The sequence below is a fragment of the Mesoplodon bidens genome (assembly GCF_964165515.1).
Source record: "Mesoplodon bidens genome assembly, chromosome: 9".
In the NCBI taxonomy this organism is placed as follows: domain Eukaryota; kingdom Metazoa; phylum Chordata; class Mammalia; order Artiodactyla; family Ziphiidae; genus Mesoplodon; species Mesoplodon bidens.
Window position 1 is genome coordinate 6,070,696 of NC_138166.1, and position 25,480 is coordinate 6,096,175.

The window sequence follows — 25,480 nt, forward strand, 5'->3', positions numbered from 1 at the left end:
CTTATTTCATAGCTGGAATTTTGTAGTTTTGACTTTCTTCACCCATTTTGCCCACCCACACACCACCTCTGGCAAGTACCAATCTGTTCTCTGAACCTATGAGCTGAATTTTTTTTTTTTTTCGATTCATATACAGGTGGTATCACACGATATTTTTTTCTCTGAGTTATTTCACCTAGCATAATGTCCTCTTCAAGGTCCATCCATGTGGCCGAAAATGGCAAGATTTCATTTTGTTTTATGGCTGATGTTCCTCTGCATATGTATCACGTTTTCTTTATCCATCCATTCATGGATAGACATTTAGGTTGTCTCCCTGTCTTGGTTATTGTAAGTAACGCTGCCATGAACATGAGGGTTCATGTCTTTTTAAGTCAGTGTTTTTACTTTCTTTGGATAAGTACCCAGAAGTACAAGTTCTGAATCATATGGTACTTCTATTTTTAATATTTGGGGGAACCTTCATCCTGTTTTCCATAGTGACTGCCCCAATTTACATTCTCACCAATAGGGCACAAGGGTTCCTGTTTCGCCACATCCTTACCAACACTTGTTACTTCTTGTCTTTTGAGAACAGCCATTCTAACAGGTGTGAGGTGATAGCTCGTTGTGGCTTTAGTTTGCATTTCCCTGATACTTAGTGATGTTGGGCAACTTATTATGAACCTGTTGGCCAACTTTATGTCTTTTTTGGAAAAACTATCTTCATATTCTCAGGCCATTTTGTAATCAGGTTGTTTTTTTGCTATTGAGTTGTATGAGTATATTTGGGGTATTAACTAACCCCACATAAGATATATGATTTGCAGTATTTTTCTCCCATTCCACAGGCTGCTTTTTCAGTTTGTTGATGGATTCCTTTGCTGTGCAGAAGCAGCTTCTCAGTTTGATGAGGTCCCACTTATTTTTGCTTTTATTGCCTTTGGTTTTGGTGTCAAATCTAAAAAATGATCACCAAGACCAATGTGAAGGAGCTTACTGCCTATGTTTTCTTCTAGGAGTTTTATGGTTTCAGGTCTTACATTCAAGCCCCTAATCCATTTTGGGTTTTAGTTTTGTGTGTGGTGTAAGATAATGATCCAGTTTCATTCTTTTGCGTGTGCCGTCCAGTTCTCCCAACACCATTTGTTGAAGAGATTGTCCTTTCCCCATTGTGTATTCTTGGTTCCTTTGCCATAAATTAATTGACCACATATGCCTGGGTTTATCTTTGGGCTCTCTATTCTGTTTCTCAGATCTATGTGTATGTTTTTATGCCAGTACAACACTGCTTTACTCTAGTTTTCTAATATAGTTTCAAATTATGGAGAATGATGTGTGCAGCTTTGTTCTATCTTACGTGTATTTATTCTAAAAATATTATGATTCAGATAAACTCAGAAGGTGAGAATGGGAATGGTTAAAAGACTACTTAGCCATTTTCTGGAAATAAGGTAGCATTATTTGGAGTTCTCTGATAGGCATGAAGTCAGAAGTCATAGGTTTGAAACCTTGATCTTGCTCGTTCATAAACCTCTCTGAGCCTTTTTTGATGTATCTCACAGTTACTGCTGGCATTCAGTAAGAACATACACATTTTATAGTATGGATTTTTTTTTTTTGGAAAAGATTGAAACTGAATGAATGAGATGAAGCATGAAAGTATTTTTTAGAAGGGTACTGAAATAGATGGAAGGGGATTTTAGAAACCAGAAGAGCTGTAGGAACTTTAGGAATGGGAACCAGGACTATGTGATTGGTTCAGCTGGGATGCTTGCCCAGTGATGGGGACGAGGAGTGGTCCAGGGAGGTGAGAACTGTGATTGGCAGCCCTATCAGAACCATGCAGTTCCCAGGAGGGCAGATTGAAGAACAGATGCCAGTTGATCTAAAAAAGAGACCACAAACAAAAGTGCTAAGAAATAAAAATAACATTAACAGACGTGAATGAACATTTCCCATGTTCCAGGCATTGTTTTAAGCATATTTCAGGTGGTATGTAGTACAATACTTGAAGGAAAGCCCAGGCTATGCACAAAGTATTATTAGAATGTGAGGGAGAGAAAGGGGACGTAGTGAAGTGGACTCAGATGATGAAGAGCCTGGAATGGAAGGCTAAGTTAGATTTCACTTTACTGACAAGTCAGAGCCAATGCACAGAAAATAACACAGCCAGAGTTCTAGATTAGGATATGTAACCTGGATTAAAGAAGGGAGAAACTGGAAGTGGGGAATGTGATAAGCCATTTTAAGCGGAAGTTAAGCAAAGACCTGAATTCAGTAGGTGGTAGTGGGAATGGAAAAGAGAAAACAAACAAAAAACACTTGTGAGGCACTGGGAAAGTAGACTTGTGAGCAAATGGTGACTTACATGGCTGAAAAATTCCCCACTGAGGGATTAAATGAATGACGATGGTGCAATGGCAAAGTCAGAGGGTGAGAACTGGCTGACAGGGAAAATGATGAATTTGGTTTGCACATACTGAACTGGAGCAGGCAGTCACTCCTCAGAAGGGGATATCAAGCAGGCAATTCCAAATGTGGCCCCACATCCCATGAGGAAACTTGGGGCAGGGAAAACTCAAGCTTCTGGAGTAGATGAAATTGCAGAAGGACAACACAGAGAAAGAAGAAATGAACACACAATAGACTGATACTTAAATGCTAATGCAAAACATGTATTAGCCAACAGGTTTGTAAAATTTTAAAAATTCAAATTTATTAGGTTTTATTAGTAACACAATTACACAGACTAAAGTTCAGGAATTCATCAATTATGGTCACCAATATGTGCTTCTTGTGGCATTTTAAACTTATTTCTCATGATTCGGATTGATTTACAGGATAGCTGAACTTCATACATAGCTTCATAATATGAATACAACAGGTCTTCCATCCATAAAATTAATGAAAACATATCTTTCATGAAAGGCACATAAAGAATCTAAACTAACACACTTGAAGAATTTTGTTAAGAAATTTTTGAATTTCTCTACATTAAAAAGAAAAACAAATCCCCAAAATGAAACGGTTATACACACACACGCACACACACACACAACCACAAAGAGACTTCAACAAAATGACAGCACACAACTAAATTTAGAAACTACTTACCCATGAAGCTTACTGAAAGACTAACTTTTTCAAGATGAGTAAAAAAGAGAAGTAGGGTATGGAATGCTGTTCACTTTGCTGAAACGAGGTCATAGAGACACACCATGAATAATTAAAAATGACTATCAAAATTCAGTATCTAGCAGAAATGTAACACTTACTTGAGGATACACACAATCACTGACTTAATTAAATACTGTTACTCATTTTCTAAATGTAATTGCCCATTTCATTTTCAGAAATAATAGCACAGTTTAAAAAGAAATAATACAAACTCAAGCAAGTGGAGGAAATCTGAATAATCTAAGGGAAAAAATTAATTTTAACATAGCGTGATAATTAAATTTGAAACTAGTTACTTACATATATGAATTTAAAGTTTGCATTTTACCATCAGCAGAATATTCAAAGATCTTTCTTGTTATCTTCTAAACAAGGAGCTATCATGTATAGTAGGTACAAGGGATTTCCCAAAGGAAATACGCAAATGAATGTCTCAAAATTCATTATGCTAACTTATTTTTTACCCACAAAAATGCTCTCACACCCACCTAAACTTAGTTATAAATAAAAATGTAGTTATTTAAAGTGTATAAAAATCTGGCATCACCTTTAAGGCAATGCATGAATACCATCCAAATATTAAAATTCAAAGTGAAAACAGACCAACCGAATAAAAATTAAGAATTTATAATAAGTCTGTAAGTATATCCTCAAAAATCTGAAATTTGTTTTCAAACCAAATCTAATGTAGAATCAGATTAGCGTGCATTCTTAAAAGAAAAAGTGAAATGCATACAATGTTTAACTGATCCAAAGGCAGGTATACTCATCCACTTCAAGAACGTTTCAATAAAACACATTAAATTTAAAGAACAAATCATGTTATTAAAACAGTCTGTGCAATGTTTGTACAAATAACATTTTTATGATTACAAGTATACATATAATCAAGACAAGGGCTGCAATGTGTCCTAATATTAATTACTGTACTTAGAAATTTACAGGACATGAACATAAATAAAGCTGTTTAAAACTGGCAAACATAATAGTCTGTCACTCAGTACAAAGTACTTAATATTTCTGTTATTTCCCAAGCCATCACGCTAAAATCATAAGTTGCCACTCTTAATACCTAAAAGTAATGTGGAAAACTAAAGTCATAAATACATGTATACATACATTTGCATATTTACACTTACACAGAAGTCATCAATACACTAGAGTCCAGCTTTAACACTGCCCTTAGTTTCACACTGCAGGACCACCTCTCCCATTTAAGAAAGGACCTTCCATTACTTCCAGTTGAAAAAAAAAAACCCCAAAAAACAAACAAACAATTTTGGTCAGGTCCCAGATGCATTTCCCATATACTACATTCTGTGTTGCTGCAAGACTCTAGTGTAGAGAGATCCACATATAAGTACTCATTTGGTTTGAAAATGCATTTTACCATTTACTGCAAAACTCAGAAGAGACCACAATCTTTTAGATTATTTTTTATGATGACATCTGTTACAGCATCAAAGACAAACTGCACATTCTTGGTATCTGTGGCGCATGTGAAGTGGGTGTATATTTCCTTCGTGTCCTTCCTTTTATTGAGGTCTTCAAACTGACACTGAATATATGCAGCTGCCTCTTCATATGTGTTCGAGCCTGATATGGGAAAAGGAAAGAAACATAAGGCGAAGTTAAGATGAGTACACCACTAAGCAACATGGACCTTAAAATACTGAAATCAGTTTCTTATGTGTAAAATATGTGGACTCTGTAATCGTCTTTGCCCTCGAGAACAAGATAAACTATTTCTTCTAAGTGAAAAATACCCAATGTTAATCACCCTGTAATGACTATAAGTTACCCTTGGGGAAAAAAAAAAAAAAAAAGCACGGTATTCCACGTTCCCCATGATCTTTGTTCCTGCCTCAATCCCCAATTGTCAGAGTCCCTGTTCTTCTAACCCCTTATACTCTACATCCTAACACGGAAACACTCAGTTTCCTGATGATGGCAGCACACTATTTCACTTCTAGCCTAGTGGCTGGATCAAGAAATGTTGGCCGATGCTGATCGGTATCTTTTATTCCCCTTCCTATATATACATTAATTAGCATTTCTCAGTTTTTGTATTCAAAAACTGTACAAGGGTCTACACTGTGGTTTATGCCTATGAAAAAAAGTGAATGACACACTTCTGCTTTCAGGTGATTGACTGAAGACTCCTGAGTACAACACTTTGATACTTGGCGGGATCTAAAGATAACCACACATACTCTGTGACCCAAGAGTTCAGTTTTCCAGGTGTGTCCTTGACAGAACTATATACATACGTTCACCAGAAGACATATAAAGACTGTTAACAGCAGAACTTCTACTTTAGGCAACAACCCAAAAGTTCATTAACTGTAGACTGGCTAATAAATCTTGGTATATATTCATACAATGAGCTACATAGAGAAATGAGAATAAAAGGACTACCGCTACACACAATACTATAGACGAGCTTCACAAACAAATACTGTTGAACAAATGAAGGCAGACACAAAACAGTATATGCTGTAAACAACTGATGTTTAGAAAACAAGTTTGGAAACAATCAAAATTAATCGATGAAGACAGAAGTCATAATAGTGGTTACTTTGTGTGAGTAGGTGGGTGCATGGAAGTTGATCAGTTAAGACTGGGAGGGGCATGACAGGGTTTCTGGGGACCCGGAAATGTTCTATTTCTTGACCTGAATGGTGCATATATCAGTGTTTTCACTTTTTAAAATTCAGTGTTTCACATTTGTGCTAAGTATGTATCTATATCCTGTATCTATATAGTTTATATATGTATACATATGATACATATACATATGACACATAGTTTATATATATATACATATGATACATATGATACCTAAAATGTTCCTTTGAAAAAAAAACTTAATTGTGTCTCTTGCAGTAATAACACAAAATTATATGCCTGGACTTCAAGGTCCTCTGTTACCCCGCCTGCTTGGTAAAGCCATTCTAAGACCCTCTGTTCCACATGTGAGGCTCACTCCGTGTCAGGAGGAAACCTGTATTCAAAGGACCACCTGTGTTACTGCAGTGCTTCCCCTCCCCTGTGCTTCGCCAGCTGTGTTCATAGCTTGGCTACTCTAAGTAATGCTGCAGTGAACAGAGAGGTGCGTGTATCTTTTCCAGAAAGTGTTTTCATTTTCTTCAAATAAATACCCAGAAGTGGAACTGCTGAATCATATGGTAGTTCTATTTTTTAATTTATTGAGGAATCTCCATATTGTTTTCCATAATGGCTGCACCAATTTACATCCCCAGCAATAGGGTACAAGGGTTCCCGTTTTTCTACGTCTTTACCAACGTTTGGCATTTCTTTTCTTTAGGATACTGGCCACTCTAATGGGTGTGAGGTGATACCTCATTGTGGTTTTGATTTGCATTTCCCTGATTGGTAGTGATGTTGAGTTCCTTTTCACGGACATGTCGGCCACTGGTATGTCTTCTTTGGAAAAATATCTATTCAGATCCTCTGCCCATTTTAATAGTGAAATTGTGTTTTTGTTACTGACTTGTATGAGTTCTTTATACAGCTGGCCCTCTGTATCTGTGGGTTTATAACCAGCAAATATGGAGGACCAACTGTATTATGCCATTTTATGTAAGGGACTTGAGCATCCATAGATTTTGCTATCTATGGCAGGTCCTGAAACCAATCTCCCAAGGATACTGAGGAATGACTGTACATTTTGGATATTAACCCCTTATCAGCTAAATGTTTTGCAAGTATTTTCTCCCATTCCTTAGGCTGCATTTTTATTTTGTTGATGGTTTCCTTTGCTGTGCAGAAGCTTTTTAGTTTGATGATATCACCCAACTTGCTTCTTTTTGCTTTTGTTGCCTTCGCTTTTGGTGTCAAACTTAAAAAAAAAAATCACAACTATCAAGCTTACTGCCTGTGTTTTCTTCTAGGAGTTTTATGGTTTCAGGTCTTACGTTCAAGGGTTTGAGGTCTCACGTTCGAGTCTTTAATCTGTTTGGGTTTATTTTTGTGTATGGTGGAGAAAGCAGTCCAGTTTCATTCTTTAGCATGTGGCTGTCCAGTGTTCCTAACACCGTTTACTGAAGAGACTTCTTTCCCCGTTGTATATTCTTGGGTCATCTGTCATAAATTACTTGACCATGTATACATGGGTGTACTTCTGGGATCTCTATTCTGCTCCGCAGATCTATGTGTCTGTTTTTTATGCCAATACCACTGTTTTCATTACTGTAGCTGTGTAATATAGTTGGAAATCAGGGTGCATAGTGCCTCCAGCTTTGTTCTTCTTTCTCAAGATTGCTTTAGCTTTTGGAGTCTTTTGTGATTCAGAATTTTAGGACTATTCTCTTTCTGTGAAAAATGCCATTAGAACTTTGAAAGGGATTGCACTGACTCTGTTAGACAACTTTAGGTAGTACGGACCTTTTTAACAATACTTATATTCCTCCAATCCATGGGCATGGAATATCTTTCCATTTATGTGTATCTTCAATTTCTTTCAATCTATGTTTTACTTTTCAGTGTACAGGCCTTTCCTCTCCTTGGTTAAATTTATTCCTAGAAATTTTGTTCTTTTAATGCAACTGTAAATCTGACTGTTTCAGTTTTTCTTATAGTTCATTACTAGTGTTACAGATTTTTGTATACTGATTTTGTATCCTGCAACTTTACTAAATTCACTGATTATGCGTTTTTTGTGAATCTGAGATTTTCTATGTATAATACCATGTCTTGTGCAAATAATGACAGTTTTACTTCTTGCTTTCTGATTTGGATGCATTTTCTTTTTCTTGCTTAAACTGCAGTGGCTGGCAGGACTTGTAAATACTATGTTGAATGAAAGTGGTGAGACTGGGAAACCTTGTCTTATTCCCTATCTTAGAGGAAAAGCTTTCAACTTTTTACTGTTGAGTATGATATCAGCTATAGGCCTTTATTATATATTGAGGTACATTCCCTCTGTACCCATTTTGTTGAGTTTTTATCCTACATGGATGTTGAATTTTGTCAAATGCTTTTTTTTTTTGCATTTGTTGAGATGATCATCTGATTTTTATCCTTCATCTTGTTTTGCAGACAGTGAACTATATGCTTGCATCCTCGGAATAAATCTCACATAGTTGTGGTGTAATGATCCTTTTAATGTATTGCTGAATTCAGTTTGCTAATATTTTGTTGAAGATTTTTGCATTTATGTTTATCAGGGATATTGGCCTGTAATTTTCTTTTCTTGTGGCATACTTGCCTGGTTTTGGTAACAGGGTAATGGTGGCCTGGTAAAATGAGTTATGGAAAAGGAGAGAATGCTTCCAATTTTGGAAGGGTTTAAGAAGGACCGCTAACAATTAATTCCTCTGTGTTTGGTAGAATTCACCAGTAAAGCCATCTGGTTATGAACTTTGTTTACTGGGAGGTTTTTGATTACTGATTCAATCTCCTTACTAACATAGGCTGTTCAGATTTTCTATTTCTTCATGATTCAAACTTGGTAGCTTGTATGTTTCTATGAATTTTTCCATTTTCTCTAAGTTGTCAAAATAAGTTTAAATTTTATCTCTTAAGTTGCTAGCAGACAACCATATACTCTACAAATCAAATTTTAAGTTATTAAATCATAATAAGGTTGGTACTCTGAAATTCTAAAGCAACAAACGTCTTCTTGACTCACAGAAGCTAATACAACCTCTAAATTAAAAACATGTTTTGAGCAAACAGCTTGCCCTGAGTGCATGGCTCAATTTGCTGTATCTACTCTGGGTAGCTAGTTAGATTATTGAATCCCTAGAACTACAAGACACATTCCTCAACTTGGTTAGGGGGAAGGTGACAGATATTTTCTAACGTGCTCGAACTGTCTTGAATAAAGGTTAAGTACAGATGATAATCTGGTTCAATACTGGAGAACTGGGTGCCTAGTGATATAATTCAAAGGGAGATAAAGGAGATTTGAATAAAAAAAAATAACGTGAATTCAGTTGGAGTCTCAAGTGCTAAAAAACATGGATAGATTCAACAAGCAGTTGGAAATGCAAGCCTGAGTCTCAGCAGAGAAATTAGAGTTGACAACTGAATTTATCATGCTGAGAATAAATATGACTCTGAAAGAATGGAGTGCTAGAGGATTATAAGACTGCAGATGGAATCTGATGAAATGCCAAAATGTAAATAGATAAGAAGAGGAGAAGACAGGAGCAGAGAGATGTAGGGGATAAACCAAGTGAGTAGTTTGGAGGCTACAATGGGTTCTCCTATGGCAAACATAGCCACAGGGATTAAGAGTTGAGGGTGTGACAAGAGGTGACAGGATCAATACTCAGCGTGTGCAATGAAGGTTTTAATTATAGTCTTGACACTGGGACTATGAAGGAAGTATGTAATACTCTCTTTGCTCAAAACGCCTGAGATCAGTGATTCTTATTAACTTGACAACATATGAGAAACATTTTGAACACAATGCATACCTGGGAAAAAAAGAGCTAGCAACCATCTTCTTGGCTGCTCCAAAAATCCCTGTAAGTATGTAATATTTGAGGGTTCGTTTGGGTCCTCTGGTAATGTTAGCACAAAAGGGGTACTTCACAATAGAAAATGACAAAGATGAACGGAAAGACAGAGGAAAGTAAAGGCCAAACGGAGCCACCTTGATTCTGGGTAACTTCAATCTTGGAATTAGAACTATAAATAATTTTATTCCTAACAAAGCACTAAGAATGTTTCTGAATAAGGTGACTTAGGATACTGACGTTCAAAAAGAAAACAGAACTTTTAAAATAAGTTAATTCTGTGCAATTATTTCAAAGTATAACTTTGCGATACATAAAAAGGGCTGTAGTAATAAGCAGGAGGATCATACTGATTGGAGACCCTCCCGCTCTGCCTCCATTGAAGATATATAATCAAATGTATTCTGGTTGTTAATGTCCTGGATGCAGGAGTGCAACAGACTTGGGTCTGGATTTGGACTCTATTGCTTCATTAAATCACAGTGCTCTCACCTACATAAGTGGGATGTAAAAGCACTGATATCATATGGTTGTTTTAACACTGCCTGCAAAAAGGCAGTGAATACTCACTGTACAATTTACTGAATACAAAATTGACAAATTTTGTTTATAATGAAACAAATTCTTGAGACTTGGGCAGCAGTGGGGGAAGCCGGATTCCATGACAGCAACAGCAGGGATCATGGCAAGAATCACGGCTTGAAGGCTGCCCCGGGTGGTCTCATCTTCCTGCAGCTTGTAGGCCCTCAGGCTTAGTGGAGCTGTTAACAGAGGCAGCGGTCACCCAGAGCAGCAGGAGTAGCACCAGCAAGCACTACACTCAGCATCGCAGCATCAAGATGCCATATGTCTCCGTGTGGCTGACAGGGACTTGGTGCCTGGGCCTGGAGTCAGGCCTGAGCTGCTGAGGTGGGAGAGCCGAGTTCAGGACATTGGACCACAGAGACATCCTGGCCCAATGTAATACATCAATCAGCGAGAGGTCTCCCAGAGATCTCCATCTCAACGCTAAGACCCACCTCCACCCAACAGCCAGCAAGCCAGAGATCTCCATCTCAACTCCACCCAACGGCCAGCAAGTTCCAGCACTGGATGACCCATGCCAATCAACTAGCAAGACAGGAACACAACCCCACCTGTTAGCAGACAGGCTGCCTGAAATCTACTAAGTTCACAGATACCCCAAAACACACCACCGTACACTGCCCCTCCCACCAGAACACAGGCACTAGTCCCCTCCACCAGGAAGCCTACACAACCCACTGAACCAACCTTACCCAGTGGGGGGCAAACACCAAAAACAATGGGAACTATGAACCTGCAGCCTGCGAAAAGGAGACCCCAAACACAGTAAGATAAGCAAAATGAGAAGACAGAGAAACACACAGCAGATGAAGCAGCAAGGTAAAAACCCACCAGACCAAACAAATGAATTCAGAGTAATGATAGTAAAGATGATCCAAAATCTTGGAAGTAGAATGGAGAAAATACAAGAAACATTTAACAAGGATCTAGAGGAACTAAAGAGCAAACAAACAGTGATGAACAACACAATTACTGAAATTAAAAATACTCCAGAAGGAAACAATAGCAGAATAATTGAGGCAGAAGAACAGATAAGCGACCTGGAAGATAACATAGTGGAAGTAACTACTGCAGAGCAGAATAAATAAGAATGAAGAGAATTGAGGACAGTCTCAGAGACCTCTGGGACAACATTAAATGCACCAACATTCGAATTACAGGGGTCACAGAAGAAGAGAAAAAGAAAGGGTCTGAGAAAATATTTGAAGAGATGGTATTCGAAAACTTCCCTAACATGGGAAAGGAAATAGTCAATCAAGTCCAGGAAGCACAGAGAGTCCCATACAGGATAAATCCAAGTAGAAACAGGCCAAGACACATATTAATCAAACTATAAAAAATTAAATACAAAGAAAGAATATTGAAAGCAGCAAGGGAAAAGCAACAAATAACATACAAAGGAATCCCCGTAAGGTTAACAGCTGATCTTTCAGCAGAAACTCTGCAAGCCAGAAGGGAGTGTCAAGACATATTTAAAGTGATGAAAGGGAAAAGCCTACAACCAAGATTACTCTAGCCAGCAAGGATCTCATTCAGATTCAATGGAGAAATTAAAACCTTTAAAGACAAGCAAAAGCTAAGAGAATTCAGCACAACCAAATCAGCTTTAAAACAAATGCTAAAGGAACTTCTCTAGGCAGGAAACACAAGAGAAGGAAAACATGTACAATAACAAACCCAAAACAAATAAGAAAATGCTAATAGGAACATACATATTGATAATTACCTTAAATGTAAGCAGATTAAATGCTCCAACCAAAAGGCATAGACTGGCTGGAAACAAAAACAAGACCCGTATATATGTTGTCTACAAGAGACCCACTTCAGACCTAGGGATACATACAGACTGAAAGTGAGGGGATGGAAAAAGATATTCCACATAAATGGAAATCAAAAGAAAGCTGGAGTAGCAATTCTCATATCAGACAAAAAAGACTATAAAACAAAGACTATTACAAGAGACAAAGAAGGACACTACATAATGGTCAAGGGATCAATCCAAGAAGATACAACAATGGTAAATATTTATGCACCCAACACAGGAGCACCTCAATACATAAGGCAAATGCTAACAGCTATAAAAGGGGAACTCGACAGTAACACAATCATAGTAGGGGACTTCAACACCCCACTTTCACCAATGGCCAGATCATCCAAAATGAAAATAAATAAGGAAACAAGCTTTAAATGACACATTAAACAAGATGGACTTAATTGATATTTCTAGGACATTCCATCCAAAAACAGAATACATTTTCTTCTCAAGTGCTCATGGAACATTCTCCAGGATAGATCATACCCTGGGTCACAAATCAAGCCTTGGTAAATTTAAGAAAATTGAAATCGTATCAAGTATCTTTTCCAACCACAATGCTATGAGACTAGATATCAATTACAGGAAAAAATCGGTAAAAAATACAAATACGTGGAGGCTAAACAGTACACTACTAAATAACCAAGAGATCACTGAAGTCAAAAAACACCTAGAGGGCTTCCCTGGTGGCGCAGTGGTTGAGAGTCCGCCTGCCGGTGTAGGGGATACGGGTTCGTGCCCCGGTCCGGCAGAATCCCACATGCCGCGGAGCGGCTGGGCCTGTGAGCCATGGCTGCTGAGCCTGCACGTCCGGAGCCTGTGCTCCGCAACGGGAGAGGCCACAGCAGTGAGAAGCCCGAGTACCGCAAAACAAACAAACACCTAGAAACAAATGGCAATGAGAACATGACGACCCAAAACCTATGGGATGCAGCAAAAGCAGTTCTAAGAGACAGGTTTATAGCAATACAACCCTACCTCAAGAAACAATAAACATCTCAAATAAACAACCTAACCTTGTACCTAAAGCAACTAGAGAAAGAAGAACCAAAAAACCCCAAAGTTAGCAGAAGGAAAGAAATCATAAAGATCAGATTTAAATGAAAAAGAAATGAAACAGAAAGATCAATAAAACTAAAAGCTGGTTCTTTGAGAAGATAAACAAAATTGATAAACCATTAGCCAGACTCATCAAGAAAAAAAGGGAGAAGACTCAAATCAATAGAATTAGAAATGAAAAAGGAGAAGTAACAACTGACACTGCAGAAATACAAAAGATCATGAGAGATTACTACAAGCAACTCTATGCCAATAAAATGGACAACCTGGAAGAAATGGACAAATTCTTAGAAATGCACAACCTGCCAAGACTGAATCAGGAAGAAATAGAAAATATGAACAGACCAATCACAAGCACTGAAATTGAAATTGTGATAAAAAATCTTCCAACAAACAAAAGCCCAGGACCAGATGGCTTCACAGGCAAATTCTATCAAACATTTAGAGAAGAGCTAACACCTATCCTCTCAAACTCTTCCAAAATATAGCAAAGGGAGGAACACTCCCAAACTCATTCTATGAGGCCACCATCACCCTGATACCAAAACCAGGCAAGGATGGCACAAAGAAAGAAAACTACAGGCCAATATCACTGATGAACATAGATGCAAAAGTCCTCAACAAAATACTAGCAAACAGAATCCAGAAGCATATTAAAAGGATCATACACCATGATCAAGTGGGATTTATCCCAGAGATGCAAGGATTCTTCAGTATACACAAGTCAATCAATGTGATACACCATATTAACAAATTGAAGGAGAAAAACCATATGATAATCTCAATAGATGCAGAGAAAATTTTGCTTTCGACAAAATTCAACACCCATTTATGATAAAAACCCTGCAGAAAGTAGGCATAGAGGGAACTTTCCTCAACATAATAAAGGCCATATATGACAAACCCACAGCCAGCATCGTCCTCAATGGTGAAAGACTGAAACCATTTCCACTAAGATCAGGAACAAGACAAGGTTGCCCACTCTCACCACTCTTATTCAACATAGTTTTGGAAGTTTTTGCCACAGCAATCAGAGAAGAAAAGGAAATAAAAGGAATCCAAATCGGAAAAGAAGAAGTAAAGCTGTCACTGTTTGCAGATGACATGATACTATACATAGAGAATCCTAAAGATGCTACCAGAAAACTATTAGAGCTAAGCAATGAATTTGGTAAAGTAGCAGGATACAAAATTAATGCACAGAAATCTCTTGCATGCCTATACACTAATGATGAAAAATCTGAAAGTGAAATTAAGGAAACACTCCCATTTACCACTGCAACAAAAAGAATAAATACCTAGGAATAAATCTACCTAAGGAGAAAAAAGACCTGTATGCAGAAAATTATAAGACACTGATGAAAGAAATTAAAGATGATACAGACAGACAGAGAGATATGAGAGATATACCATGTTCTTGGATTGGAAGAATCAACACTGTGAAAATGACTACACTACCCAAAGCAATCTACAGATTCAGTGCAATCCCTATCAAACTACCAATCGCATTATTCACAGAAGTAGAACAAAAAATTGCACAATTTGTATGGAAACACAAAAGATGCCCAAAAAACCCTTACCTAAATGTAAGGCTAGACACTATAAAACTCTTAGAGGAAAGCATAGACAGAACCCTCTATGACATAAATCACAGCAAGATCCTTTTTGACCCACCTCCTAGAGGAATGGAAATAAAATCAAAAATAAACAAATGGGACCTAATGAAACTTCAAAGCTTTTGCACAGCAAAGGAGACCATCAACAAGATGAAAAGACAACCCTCAGAATGGGAGAAAATATTTACAAACGAAGCAACTGGCAAAGGATTAATCTCCAAAATATACAAGCAGCTCAATATCAAAAAAACAAACAACCCAATCCAAAAATGGGCAGAAGACCTAAATAGACATTTCTCCAAAGAAAATATACAGATTGCCAACAAACACATGAAAGGATGCTCAACATCACTAATCATTAGAGAAACGCAAATCAAAACTACAATGAGTTATCACCTCACCCCAGTCAGCATGGCCATCATCAAAAAATCTACAAACAATAAATGCTGGAGAGGGTGTGGAGAAAAGGGAACCCTTTTGCACTGTTGGTGGGAATGTAAGTTGGTGCAGCCACTATGGAGAACAGTATGGAGGTTCCTTAGAAAACTAAAAATAGGACTACCATACGACCCAGCAATCCCACTACTGGGCACATACCCTAAGAAAACCATAATTCAAAAAGAATCATGTACCACAATGTTCACTGTGGCTCTACTTACAATAACCAAGACATGGAAGCAACCTAAGTGTCCATCGACAGATGAATGGATAAAGAAGATGTGGTACATATATACAATGGAATATTACTCAGCCATAAAAAGAAATGGAAGTGAGTTATCTGTAATGAGGTGGATGGACCTAGAGTCTGTCATACAGAGTGAAGTAAGTCAGAAAGTGAAATACAAATATTGTATGCTAACACATATATATGGAATCTAAAAAACAAAACAAAACAAAAGTGGTTTTGAAGAACCTGGGGACAGGACAGGAATAAAGATGCAGATGTAGAGAATGGACTAGAGGACACAGGGAGGGGGAGGGGTAAGCTGGGACGAAGTGAGAGAGTGGCATGGACATATATACACTACCAAATGTAAAACAGATAGCTAGTGGGAAGCAGCTGCATAGCACAGGGAGATCAGCTTGGTGCTTTGTGTCCACCTAGTGGGGTGGGATAGGGAGGGTGGGAGGGAGACGCAAGAGGGAGGGGATATGGGGATATATGTATACATATAACTGATTCACTTTGTTATACAGTAGCAACTAACACAACATTGTAAAGCAATTATACTCCAATAAGGATGTTAAAAAAATAATGCAATAAATGTAATATTTCACTTTCACATTCTTCAACCAAAAAAAATTCTTGAGACCTTTTTTTTTAACAGTGAGGATGGAGTGAGGGTAATCACTCCATCAATTATCAATTGTATCAATTAGCTAAATTAACCAAGCTTCATAATGTTTAGATTTAGAGATCAGATAAACTATTGGTAGTCAAACTTTTTTTTTTAGGCATCGAACTTTCTTCATTAAAATAAAATAAAGCCTTATTCAGAAACCCAATATGCAAAACAGATGAAAGCTAAATTACTCTGCCTTAGGGAGGGAGAAGTTGAGTGTGGAGGGGGTCAGGGGGTGGGGGGTGAGTATCACTGTTCCTTGCACCCACTTTCAATAGCAGCCAGGGAAGTGTTCCAAGGAACTAAACTTAACCAATGTTTTAGCCCAACTTCTGATTTCACAGATGGGGTAGTGAGACCCCATTAACTGCTTTGTTCAAGATCAAAGAGATAATTATGGAAAAGCCAGGACTGCATCTCAGGTCTCCTTTTCTCGCTGCAGACCATTTTACACAGTAGTAAAATTAAAGTACCACTAACAGTCTCATTACCAAAGCCTGGATTTCTTGTGAAACCTTCCCTGACTCCCCTGAGGAGTTAGCTAACTCACGGACTCCTTTCTAATTTTTTCCCCCTTCCAATTACTATCCATATTCCTTTGTACTCGCGTGCTGCACTGTTGTTTAGGAGTACCTCTGTCTTTGACATTAAGTCAGTGACCAGACACACATTTTATTTATTGTGCATCACACAATACCTGACATAAGATCTGTTAACTGGATGAACCAATCAATATAGTAAGTTTACGAAGACTTGGAGTCATCATAGAAAATTATCTAACAGCTTTTCCCTAAAATGAATGTTATTTTCAATCACCTCACCCACAACTCAAGGAACTACTTGTGCTTGAATGCAGTCTGATAAATAATTTCTCTTAAAGGTTAAGAATTACTAAGCCAAAAGATTCAAATCAACAACTGAAATCTTGCCTTAGGGGAACGTTCACTTAGAAATATACGAGCTGACAAGTTATCTACAGACAGTAAAATACCTGCATATTCTGGATAGCATATAGTGAGAGGGCTCTTTTTGATTTTTTCTTCGAAGAGATCCTTCTTGTTTAGAAAAAGTATAATAGATGTATCTGTAAACCATTTGTTGTTACATATGCTGTCGAACAACTTCATGCTTTCATGCATTCGGTTCTGTAATAGAATACAGCCAGTTTGTCATAATGGCAAGGATTTTGAGAAATATTACTTTTAAAAAATGAGCGTGGAAAAAAAAAGTATGGTAATACGATAGAACTTAGCTGAAAAATAGGTAGCGTCCCACAAAAACATATTTTTGCCATTTAAGAACAAGCACACACTTTGATTTTAGGCAAGATGAGTGTCTACATCACTCATCACTTTTTTGCATTCAACCAGTACTTGCTGAGTGCCGGCAGCGTGTCACTGTGCCGCAGGACCCTGCGATCTAGAAATGCGAAGTGCAAACGTTTCAAAGGAGACCTCATTATTACAGAGTGAATTGAAGTTTCCATTAAAAGATAGGTAGAGGTTTTTAAAGATTAATAAATTAAACTGAAAAAGCTGAAACACAATTAGCCCAATACCCTAAATATAATGGTATATTAGGGAAGGAAACCTCCAATTCCTGTTTCCTGCCCTTCCAGTATCTGTGGTTTCAAAAAGGGCACTAATATATTTTATAGTGCCAGGATGACAGAAATGAACATGTGCACTACACCTACTGCCTGATAATTGCATATAACTTATTTTAATAAAAGAAACTGACACTTATAGCTTTTTTCTAATTAAAAATATTTCCCCCAGATTAATGGTACACTGAAACACATCTGAAAATTACATGACAGTAGCAAGGTCTAACAGAGATCAAGGATTACTGAGCTGGCAGAAGTAATAAGTTAAGAAAAATAAGCCTTGGACTATAATGGAACTAACTTTATTTGCATTTAGTATGTAGATACCAGATCTCAGAAATGCCTAGTTAAGCAACTAGGGTTGAGGTGAGATTAACTTTTTGTCATTTCCTTTTATTCAGGATCCATCTGTTCTTTGCATTCTAAAAGGGAAATATACTGAACAGAGAAGTTAGAGAAAAGAGCCTGAACTTTCTATTAATTTAGGCATTAGTAAGAATTCTTCAAGAATTTTTCACAGAAAAATTCTTGGCAACATCTCCAGCTCTTCATAGGCCATGCTCAATCTTTCAAAGGGGTTCTACTTGCCATTTCTTCATCTTCAGCTAGAACCAGGTCATAGTCACTCAGTGCCACACAGAAGATGATGGCGGTCACTCCTTCAAAGCAATGAATCCATTTCTTCCTCTCAGATCTCTGTCCTCCCACATCAAACATTCTGTAAGAGGAAAAATAATGAGTTTGACAACACGCGGAATGTTCAGAGGCTCTGAGGAGTTCTATAAAAATCAACAAAAAAAGCTCCAAATCGCATAGGGAATGTGGGATGGGAAGAAAGGAGAAAAGGATTTTATGGGAGGAAAATAATGTCACAAATTGATTTTCACAAAGGAAAAAAAGTCTGCTGGTTTTTAAACCATTTTGTTTTATCTCACAGTAAAACAAACAAAAAAAACACCCAAAATACCCTAAAAAAAATTAACACATTCATTAACATATGAGAACACTTTAGAACAGAACATGAAAACAAATACAAAAGAAGAGGCAGCGCTATAAGAATGCGGAGATAATAGAATATATTCAATTTGCTCAAGTCACAGAACATTAGAGGCAGAGAACATGGTCCCCTCATCCAACTACAAAATGTTTTCTCTCAGAAGCAATACAGCAGAACTTCGATGTAAGGGAGAAACCATCCCAGGGAAGAAAAGCTGAGCAAGCAAGTCATACTTAAACAGGGGCAAACAGGCTGCCTAACTTAAAAAGTAAAACCATGGTATAGAAAAAAAAAAAAATGAGATAAATGGATGGCCTACTGAATAGTCTGAAAATCAGGACTGAAAAAACTCAATTTTTACATGATACACAACAGTAGACCATTATAGGTTACTGTACAGGGTAGTAACACAAACAGTATAAAAACAATAATCTTTTCCTCCTTTCCTTGTAAGAGTTTAAGTTAAGCACAAGTTGAAATTCACATAGATTACGTTATGCAACCTAGAAATAACCACTTACATAATGGAAACACTATGCAAACTGGTACATTTTTAAAGGCTCCATTTATCTAGATACTGCACTAATTAAAATAGTCCCTATTTAATTCTCAGGCAAAAAGAATTTTCCCTGTAGAATAGTTTTGGCCTATAAACCAAATCCGACTACATAAGATCTGTACTCATAACAAAAATAACTAGTATTGTTACTTTTATCATCATTTAAGTGCCATTCTTTCTATTAGTGTAGCTAGTAAACTGTTCATTAAGTTTAAGTATGCTATATAACAAAATGATTCTACTACACACTAAAATGGGTAAGATATAAAAAGGACAGCTGGTAATAAAGATCAAACAAGAACAAAAGAAATTAAAATGATTACCCATTTGTTAAATTGCCAAGGAACACAATTTGAAGACAACTTTACCAAAAAGATAATATATTTTAGCTAACTTCTCTGATCAAATGTCACATATTTCCTGACCACTCCATGTAAAATAACAACAAAACCCACCCTGTCCCATATTATCCCTCTGTTGATGGCTGGTTTTATGTGTCAATTTAGCTAGGCTATCATACGCAGCTATTTCATCAAACACTAATCTGGGTGCCACTGTGAAGGTATTTTCTGGTTATGATTAACATCTATAGTCAGATGATTTTCAGTAAAGGAGATTATCCTTGATAATGTGGGCAGACCTCATGCAATGAGTTGAAAGGCCTTCAGAGCAAAAACTGAAGTTTCCCAGAAGAAAAAAAATTCTGCCTCAATACTGTAACATCGGTTTCTATCTGAGCCTGCTGTCCCGCACTACGAACTTCCAATTCGCTGGCACCTACAGTCACGTGAAGCCAGTTCCTTGAAATACACAGAACCTACTGGTTCTGCTGCTTGCGAGAACCCTGACTGACACAAATTTTAGTACCCAGAGTGGGGTAATGCTGTAAAACAAATTCCCAAAACTGTGGAAGTGGCTTTGGAAGTGGGTAATAGGGAGAGGCTGGAAGAATTTGGAGTTACTTGACAGAAAAAGCCCAGAATGCCTTGAAAGATGGTTGGTTAGAAATACGGATATTAAAGGTGATTTTGATGAGACTTAGATGGAAGTGAAGAGCATGGTAGAACAGCTTCTATCTCAGAGAATGAATATATATCATCATGAACACAATGGTGAAAGACATATGAATGTTAAAGATGTTTTTGTTGAGGTCTCAGAAGGAAATGAGAAGTATATTATTGGACGCTGCAGAAAAGGTAATCCTTGTTTTAAAGTGGCAAAAACTTGGCTTAACTATTCTAGTGCTGGGTGTAAGGTAGGACTTGTAAGAGATGAACCTGGGTATTTAGATTTAGCTGAGAAAATTTTCAAGCAAAGAATGCAAGGTACAACCTTGGTTCTCCTTGCTGCTAAAGTAAAATGCAAGATGAAGGAGAGAAACTGAGGAGTGAACTAATAAGCAAAGAGGAACCAGACCCACACAGGGAAGAAGGCCAAGGGCTGGAGTGATATGGCCATAAGGCAGGGAACACCAAGGACTGCTGACAACCACCAGAAGCTAAGACGAGGCAAGGGAGGATTCTTTTCTCGAACCTTCAGAAGGAGCATAGTCCTGCTGACAAACTGATTTTAAACTTCTAGCTTCAACTATCAAAGAATAAATTTCCATTGTTATACGCCACTAGTTTGTGGTAATTTGTTACAGCAGCTTTAGGAAACTAGTATATCCCCCCCATCTTGCTTTATTTCTCTTTGTAGAAATTATCACCCCCTGAATACTAAATAGTTATTTCTTCTCCTCTCCTCCCCCATCCCTAAAACAACAAAGGCAAAAACTTTGTCTTGGCCATGTTATATCCCCTCCACTGGACAAACACACGCACTTCATAAACATTTGTTGAATGAAAGAATGAACTGTGTCTACAGAATATTTTAAAACACTTTCAAGCAATAATAGACTATTTTTTACCAATGGCATTTTTCACAGAACTAGACCAAAAAACTTAAAATTTATCTGGAAACATGAAAGACCCTGAATTGCCAAAGCAATCTTGAGAAAGAAAAACAGAGCTGGAGGAATCAGACTCCCTGACCTCAGACTATGCTACAAAGCTACAGTAATCAAAACAGTATGGTACTGGCACAAAAACAGAACTATGGATCAATGGACTAGGATAGAAAGCCCAGAGATAAACCCACGCACCTATGGTCAATTAATCTATGACACAGAAGGTAAGAATATACAATGGAGAAAAGACAGTCTCTTCAATAAGTGAGGCTGGGAAAACTGGACAGCTACATGTAAAAGAATGAAATTACAACACTGTCTAACACCATACACAAAAATAAACTCTAAATGGATCAATAATAGGTTAGTTTTACCATGTTGAAGATCTAGACCTTCCAGTTATGCTGTGGGAATGTTAAAAATAAAAGCGCTTTAACTTGATTATCAAGTAATATGAATACAGAAGAAATCTTCAATTTATTTAATTTAGAAATGAATGAGGGTCATTCATATACTGGTCATAAAGAACCTTTAATCTAAGCCACTGCTTCTCAAACTTTAGTGTGCATTAGAATCACCAGGTGGGTAAGCTGATGCTGCTGATCTGGGGACCACACTTTGAGAATCACTGGCCTAATTCATAAGTCAAGGAGCAAAAATGACTAAGAACTAATATGACAAAGGATCAGACTGTGCACAGAGCATTTTCATTATTTCACAAACACAGGAGAATTATCTTCAAATTCTGAACTTCTATTTCTTTAACCCAAAACAAAGCAAGATTATAGTATGTTCTCCTTCATATGAAAAGTTGAGACTTTTGACTAGTATCAAATAAGGAGTGAAACTGAGTTTGCTTAGATTTCTCTTTTTAGAGGGAGCAGGGGGAGGGAGGGAAGATGGAAGGGGATATATTGGCTATCCTGAGCTATGCTGTCTTACTCTCAGGCTGTCATCTAATTCCACTGTGACCAAGACTGAGACAACGCTAGTTGACCATATATAAATACCAACCCCATAAATGACATTCCACCCCAAAACCAATTGCACATTACATTACTAAAGAAAAGGAACAGAAACATGTTATGATGATTTTCTAATAGAAGGGATGCTTTAATTCTATATTCAGCAAAAATATAACAAGATAAAACTGTTAATTCTTTAAAGCAAAATAATCCTCACAGATACTTTCCATAAATGCCTAGTCACAGAGGTGATGATATATATTGTTAAGTTATAATGCCTTATTGCCTCATTTTGAATTTGTTAATTCCCATACCACAAAATAAGTGAAACTGAAATTTTATATCAGCAGTTAAAAATCAGACAATGAATTTATACCACAAAACACACAAAATGATAAGCACACTCAAGTTTCCAGTAGAATTGTTCTAAGTATATTTTTGCCCTCATTCTTCTGAGGCTCACTTAATATATAAAAAGTTGGAACCACATGTTAGCAATGATAGCAATTTAACAGAATTCAAATCCAAAATAAGACAAAGTTTATTTGAAGTTCCTGACAGACCTATGTTTATCTGTAAGTCAGCAAGTGAAAATGGTAACTAAAAACATCCTGTGAAATTTTACCTCACCCAAGGAGACTAAATAGAGCAAGATAAGTGGGCTTCCTGGAAGGATCAGGATGACAGACAACTCCTGATGTTGAAATGGCAACTTTGAGAAACCTAGGCTGGAAGTGAAGTGTATGGTCTGGAAGCGAATGTTTAGGGCGCATCTACCGAAGAACGAAACTGAATTCTGCATAGTTAGATTGCCCAAAGCACCAAATAATTGATGTGACATTTACCTTTGCCGTTTCCCATCATTTACAGGCTCACACCTCTACGTTTCCTTTTACAGACAGTAAACATTTTATGTATAAACCTCTGACAATGAGCAAGATTGGAACAGTCTGTTAATCTTAAACAAGCTTGCCCTTACCTAACCAGGGGCCTATGTCCAGAATCCTTACTTGCTAACCCTAACCCTATGCATTTTCTCCTGAAACTTCATGGTTAGAATAAAGTCATCATCCGAACATAACAATTTAAGTTTGCTATAGAATATGGTCTTAAAGCAAGGTAAATAGAAACCAAAAAAATCAGAATTTAAGGTATACTAGGATTAAAAAAAGACCCAATAAAGCTTTTAAAATCTAATAGTGAATTTCCTTATAATCAAAATCACTTTATAATTTTTAAATACATCTGGCAGCAGTTATCAAATAAGACAGATCAGATTATTTAAAATAATACTATTTTAATATTCCTCGGTTTGGTTATTTAATATTCTCCAAATAGTAAGCAAACTATAAGATTTCAATAAGAGATCATACCAGCAGGGAAAGGAAAAAAAAAAGCCCACTGACAGCAAAAAAAAAAAAAAAAAAAAAGTGAAAACAGAAAAAAATTAAAAGCAAATGCAAAACAGTACCATGTTACAGTACCAAAAGTTACATGGTCAGATAAACTAATTATGATCTATATCTCTGTTTAAGAAAGCAGGGCAATGTTTGCTTTTTTGGAGGGAAGCTGCCAGGGAAAATTGAAATTAAATTTTAGTTTTCTGGAAAACTTAACTACATTAATCACTGAATGTGGGATAATGTAGTGATAAATGATAGTAACAAATGTATTATATTTAAAATACTTATGGAGAGAACCAGAGGTATAGTTGCATATATTTAGCTGTGCTCCCCACAACTTGTAATATTGAGCTTCTTTACGAGGTGAGCTGATGAATATTTGTTTTTAATCTCTCACTAGTAGCCTTTCTTTAAGATGGTTTCAGAAATTCTGCTTTATTATCATACTGTTGGAGAGCACTGGAGTTAACTGAAGCAAAATTCAGCAGTTTTTCTCATACTTTGAAAACTGTTACTTACTGGAAAAAGAAAAACATAGTTCTGTAAATCTGAATGCAATGTTTAAATGAACTTCCCTGAGCCCGGTTCATTACACAATGAGCGGACTAGACAAAATGAACTCCAGATTCCCTTTCATTCTAAAGGCTCACTTGGTGCTTCTCTGTTCAGACTTCAGTTAAGTTATAGTACACTGTAAATTAAATGAACATTTTTCATCATGAAATAGTCCAAACATGAGTTTGTATAAATAAAAATCTTCGTGAAAATTTTTAAAAAGGTAACTTTAAAAAATATTTCCATAAATAAGCACATATTCTATCCGTAAAACCTAAAACTGGATGGCAACACATTCCCAAAATACAAAATATTAGAGCAGTACTTTCTTTTAAAAATAAAAGCCAAAAACTATTTTTATTTAAGTCACTGTGAAAAATATAGGCAAAAGGAATTTGCATGGCTATTTTTTCTTAAATAAAAATATAAATATTCCTCCTGAATGTTTCTTGACCTCTTTCAGCCCAAAATTCTTTTGTCCAATCAGGTGTGAAACATTTTTTGTAATTTCAAACTCTAAACATTTTAAAACTTTTATTAGTATACCTTTTTTTCCTTAAACAATGTGTTCTGTATCTAAATTCATAAATCATATGTTTTGAAGATACTCACTTAAAATGAAGATCTTTGAAAGTAAAATGGGTTTCAACAATTCCTGTAGTTTTCACTCGGGTTCTGAGAACATCTTGTTGAGTTGGGATATAATTTGGTTGTGCAATTCTGTCCAAGTCATTCAAATAGCTGAAAAAATAAACAACAATATGCTAATAGTTAACACTGTCAATAAAGATCATCTAAACCAAAGAGTAAAACGTTCTGATGCATGTGATACTCCAGATTACTGAAGTTTTTACATTTCTGTGGAATGATGTAATTTTAAGTGTATATCTTACACAACTCTCGCAGAAATGAAAATGTTTATACTTCTCCAGCCACAAAGTTCCTTAAATATTTCAGTAATTCTCCTTGTTGGAAAAGAAAACAAAGTAATAACTTCATAAACATCCAAACTCACGGCACACCATGAATTTGTCCCTTAAAACTCTTTATTACACTTCTTTGATGTAGCACTGTGTTTATGTTCCAGACATTATTCGTTTGTTGAGAAATTAGAAAGCCTTCCTAAGTAGTGAGGAAACCTCTGGCCAAAGGCTGAATTGAATATTGTTCCTTTTCAACCAACCTTAAGTAACATACAGGAAAACAGGACACATGCTCCTGTACTCCACATTTTACTGCCTCTATGAATCAATATTCATATTTTACTTCTCATTGATTTCAGTCACTCATTCAACACTTTCTGCCAATGATGCAAAATACGTTGTGCTATAAAAATGTAGTGGTGTCATACCATGCAATTCTTTTATTTTGTGTCCACTTATGT

At 36.7% G+C, this 25,480-nt stretch overlaps 1 protein-coding gene across 3 annotated transcripts in view; it reads right to left on the minus strand.

Moving 5' to 3' along the window:
• Positions 1-2,678: 2,678 nt before the first annotated feature.
• GNAI1 (G protein subunit alpha i1) overlaps positions 2,679-25,480 on the minus strand; it is a 90,492-nt gene continuing 67,690 nt past the window's right edge. For all 3 annotated transcript variants that reach the window (XM_081243986.1, XM_081243987.1, XM_081243985.1), the window contains 4 exons: positions 24,709-24,837; positions 18,258-18,387; positions 17,055-17,208; positions 2,679-4,755 (listed from right to left, as the gene is read on the minus strand). In XM_081243986.1, coding sequence (XP_081100112.1) covers positions 4,565-4,755; positions 17,055-17,208; positions 18,258-18,387; positions 24,709-24,837 — 604 coding nt within the window. In that variant the 3' untranslated portion in view covers positions 2,679-4,564. The remainder of the gene's footprint in view (positions 4,756-17,054; positions 17,209-18,257; positions 18,388-24,708; positions 24,838-25,480) is intronic.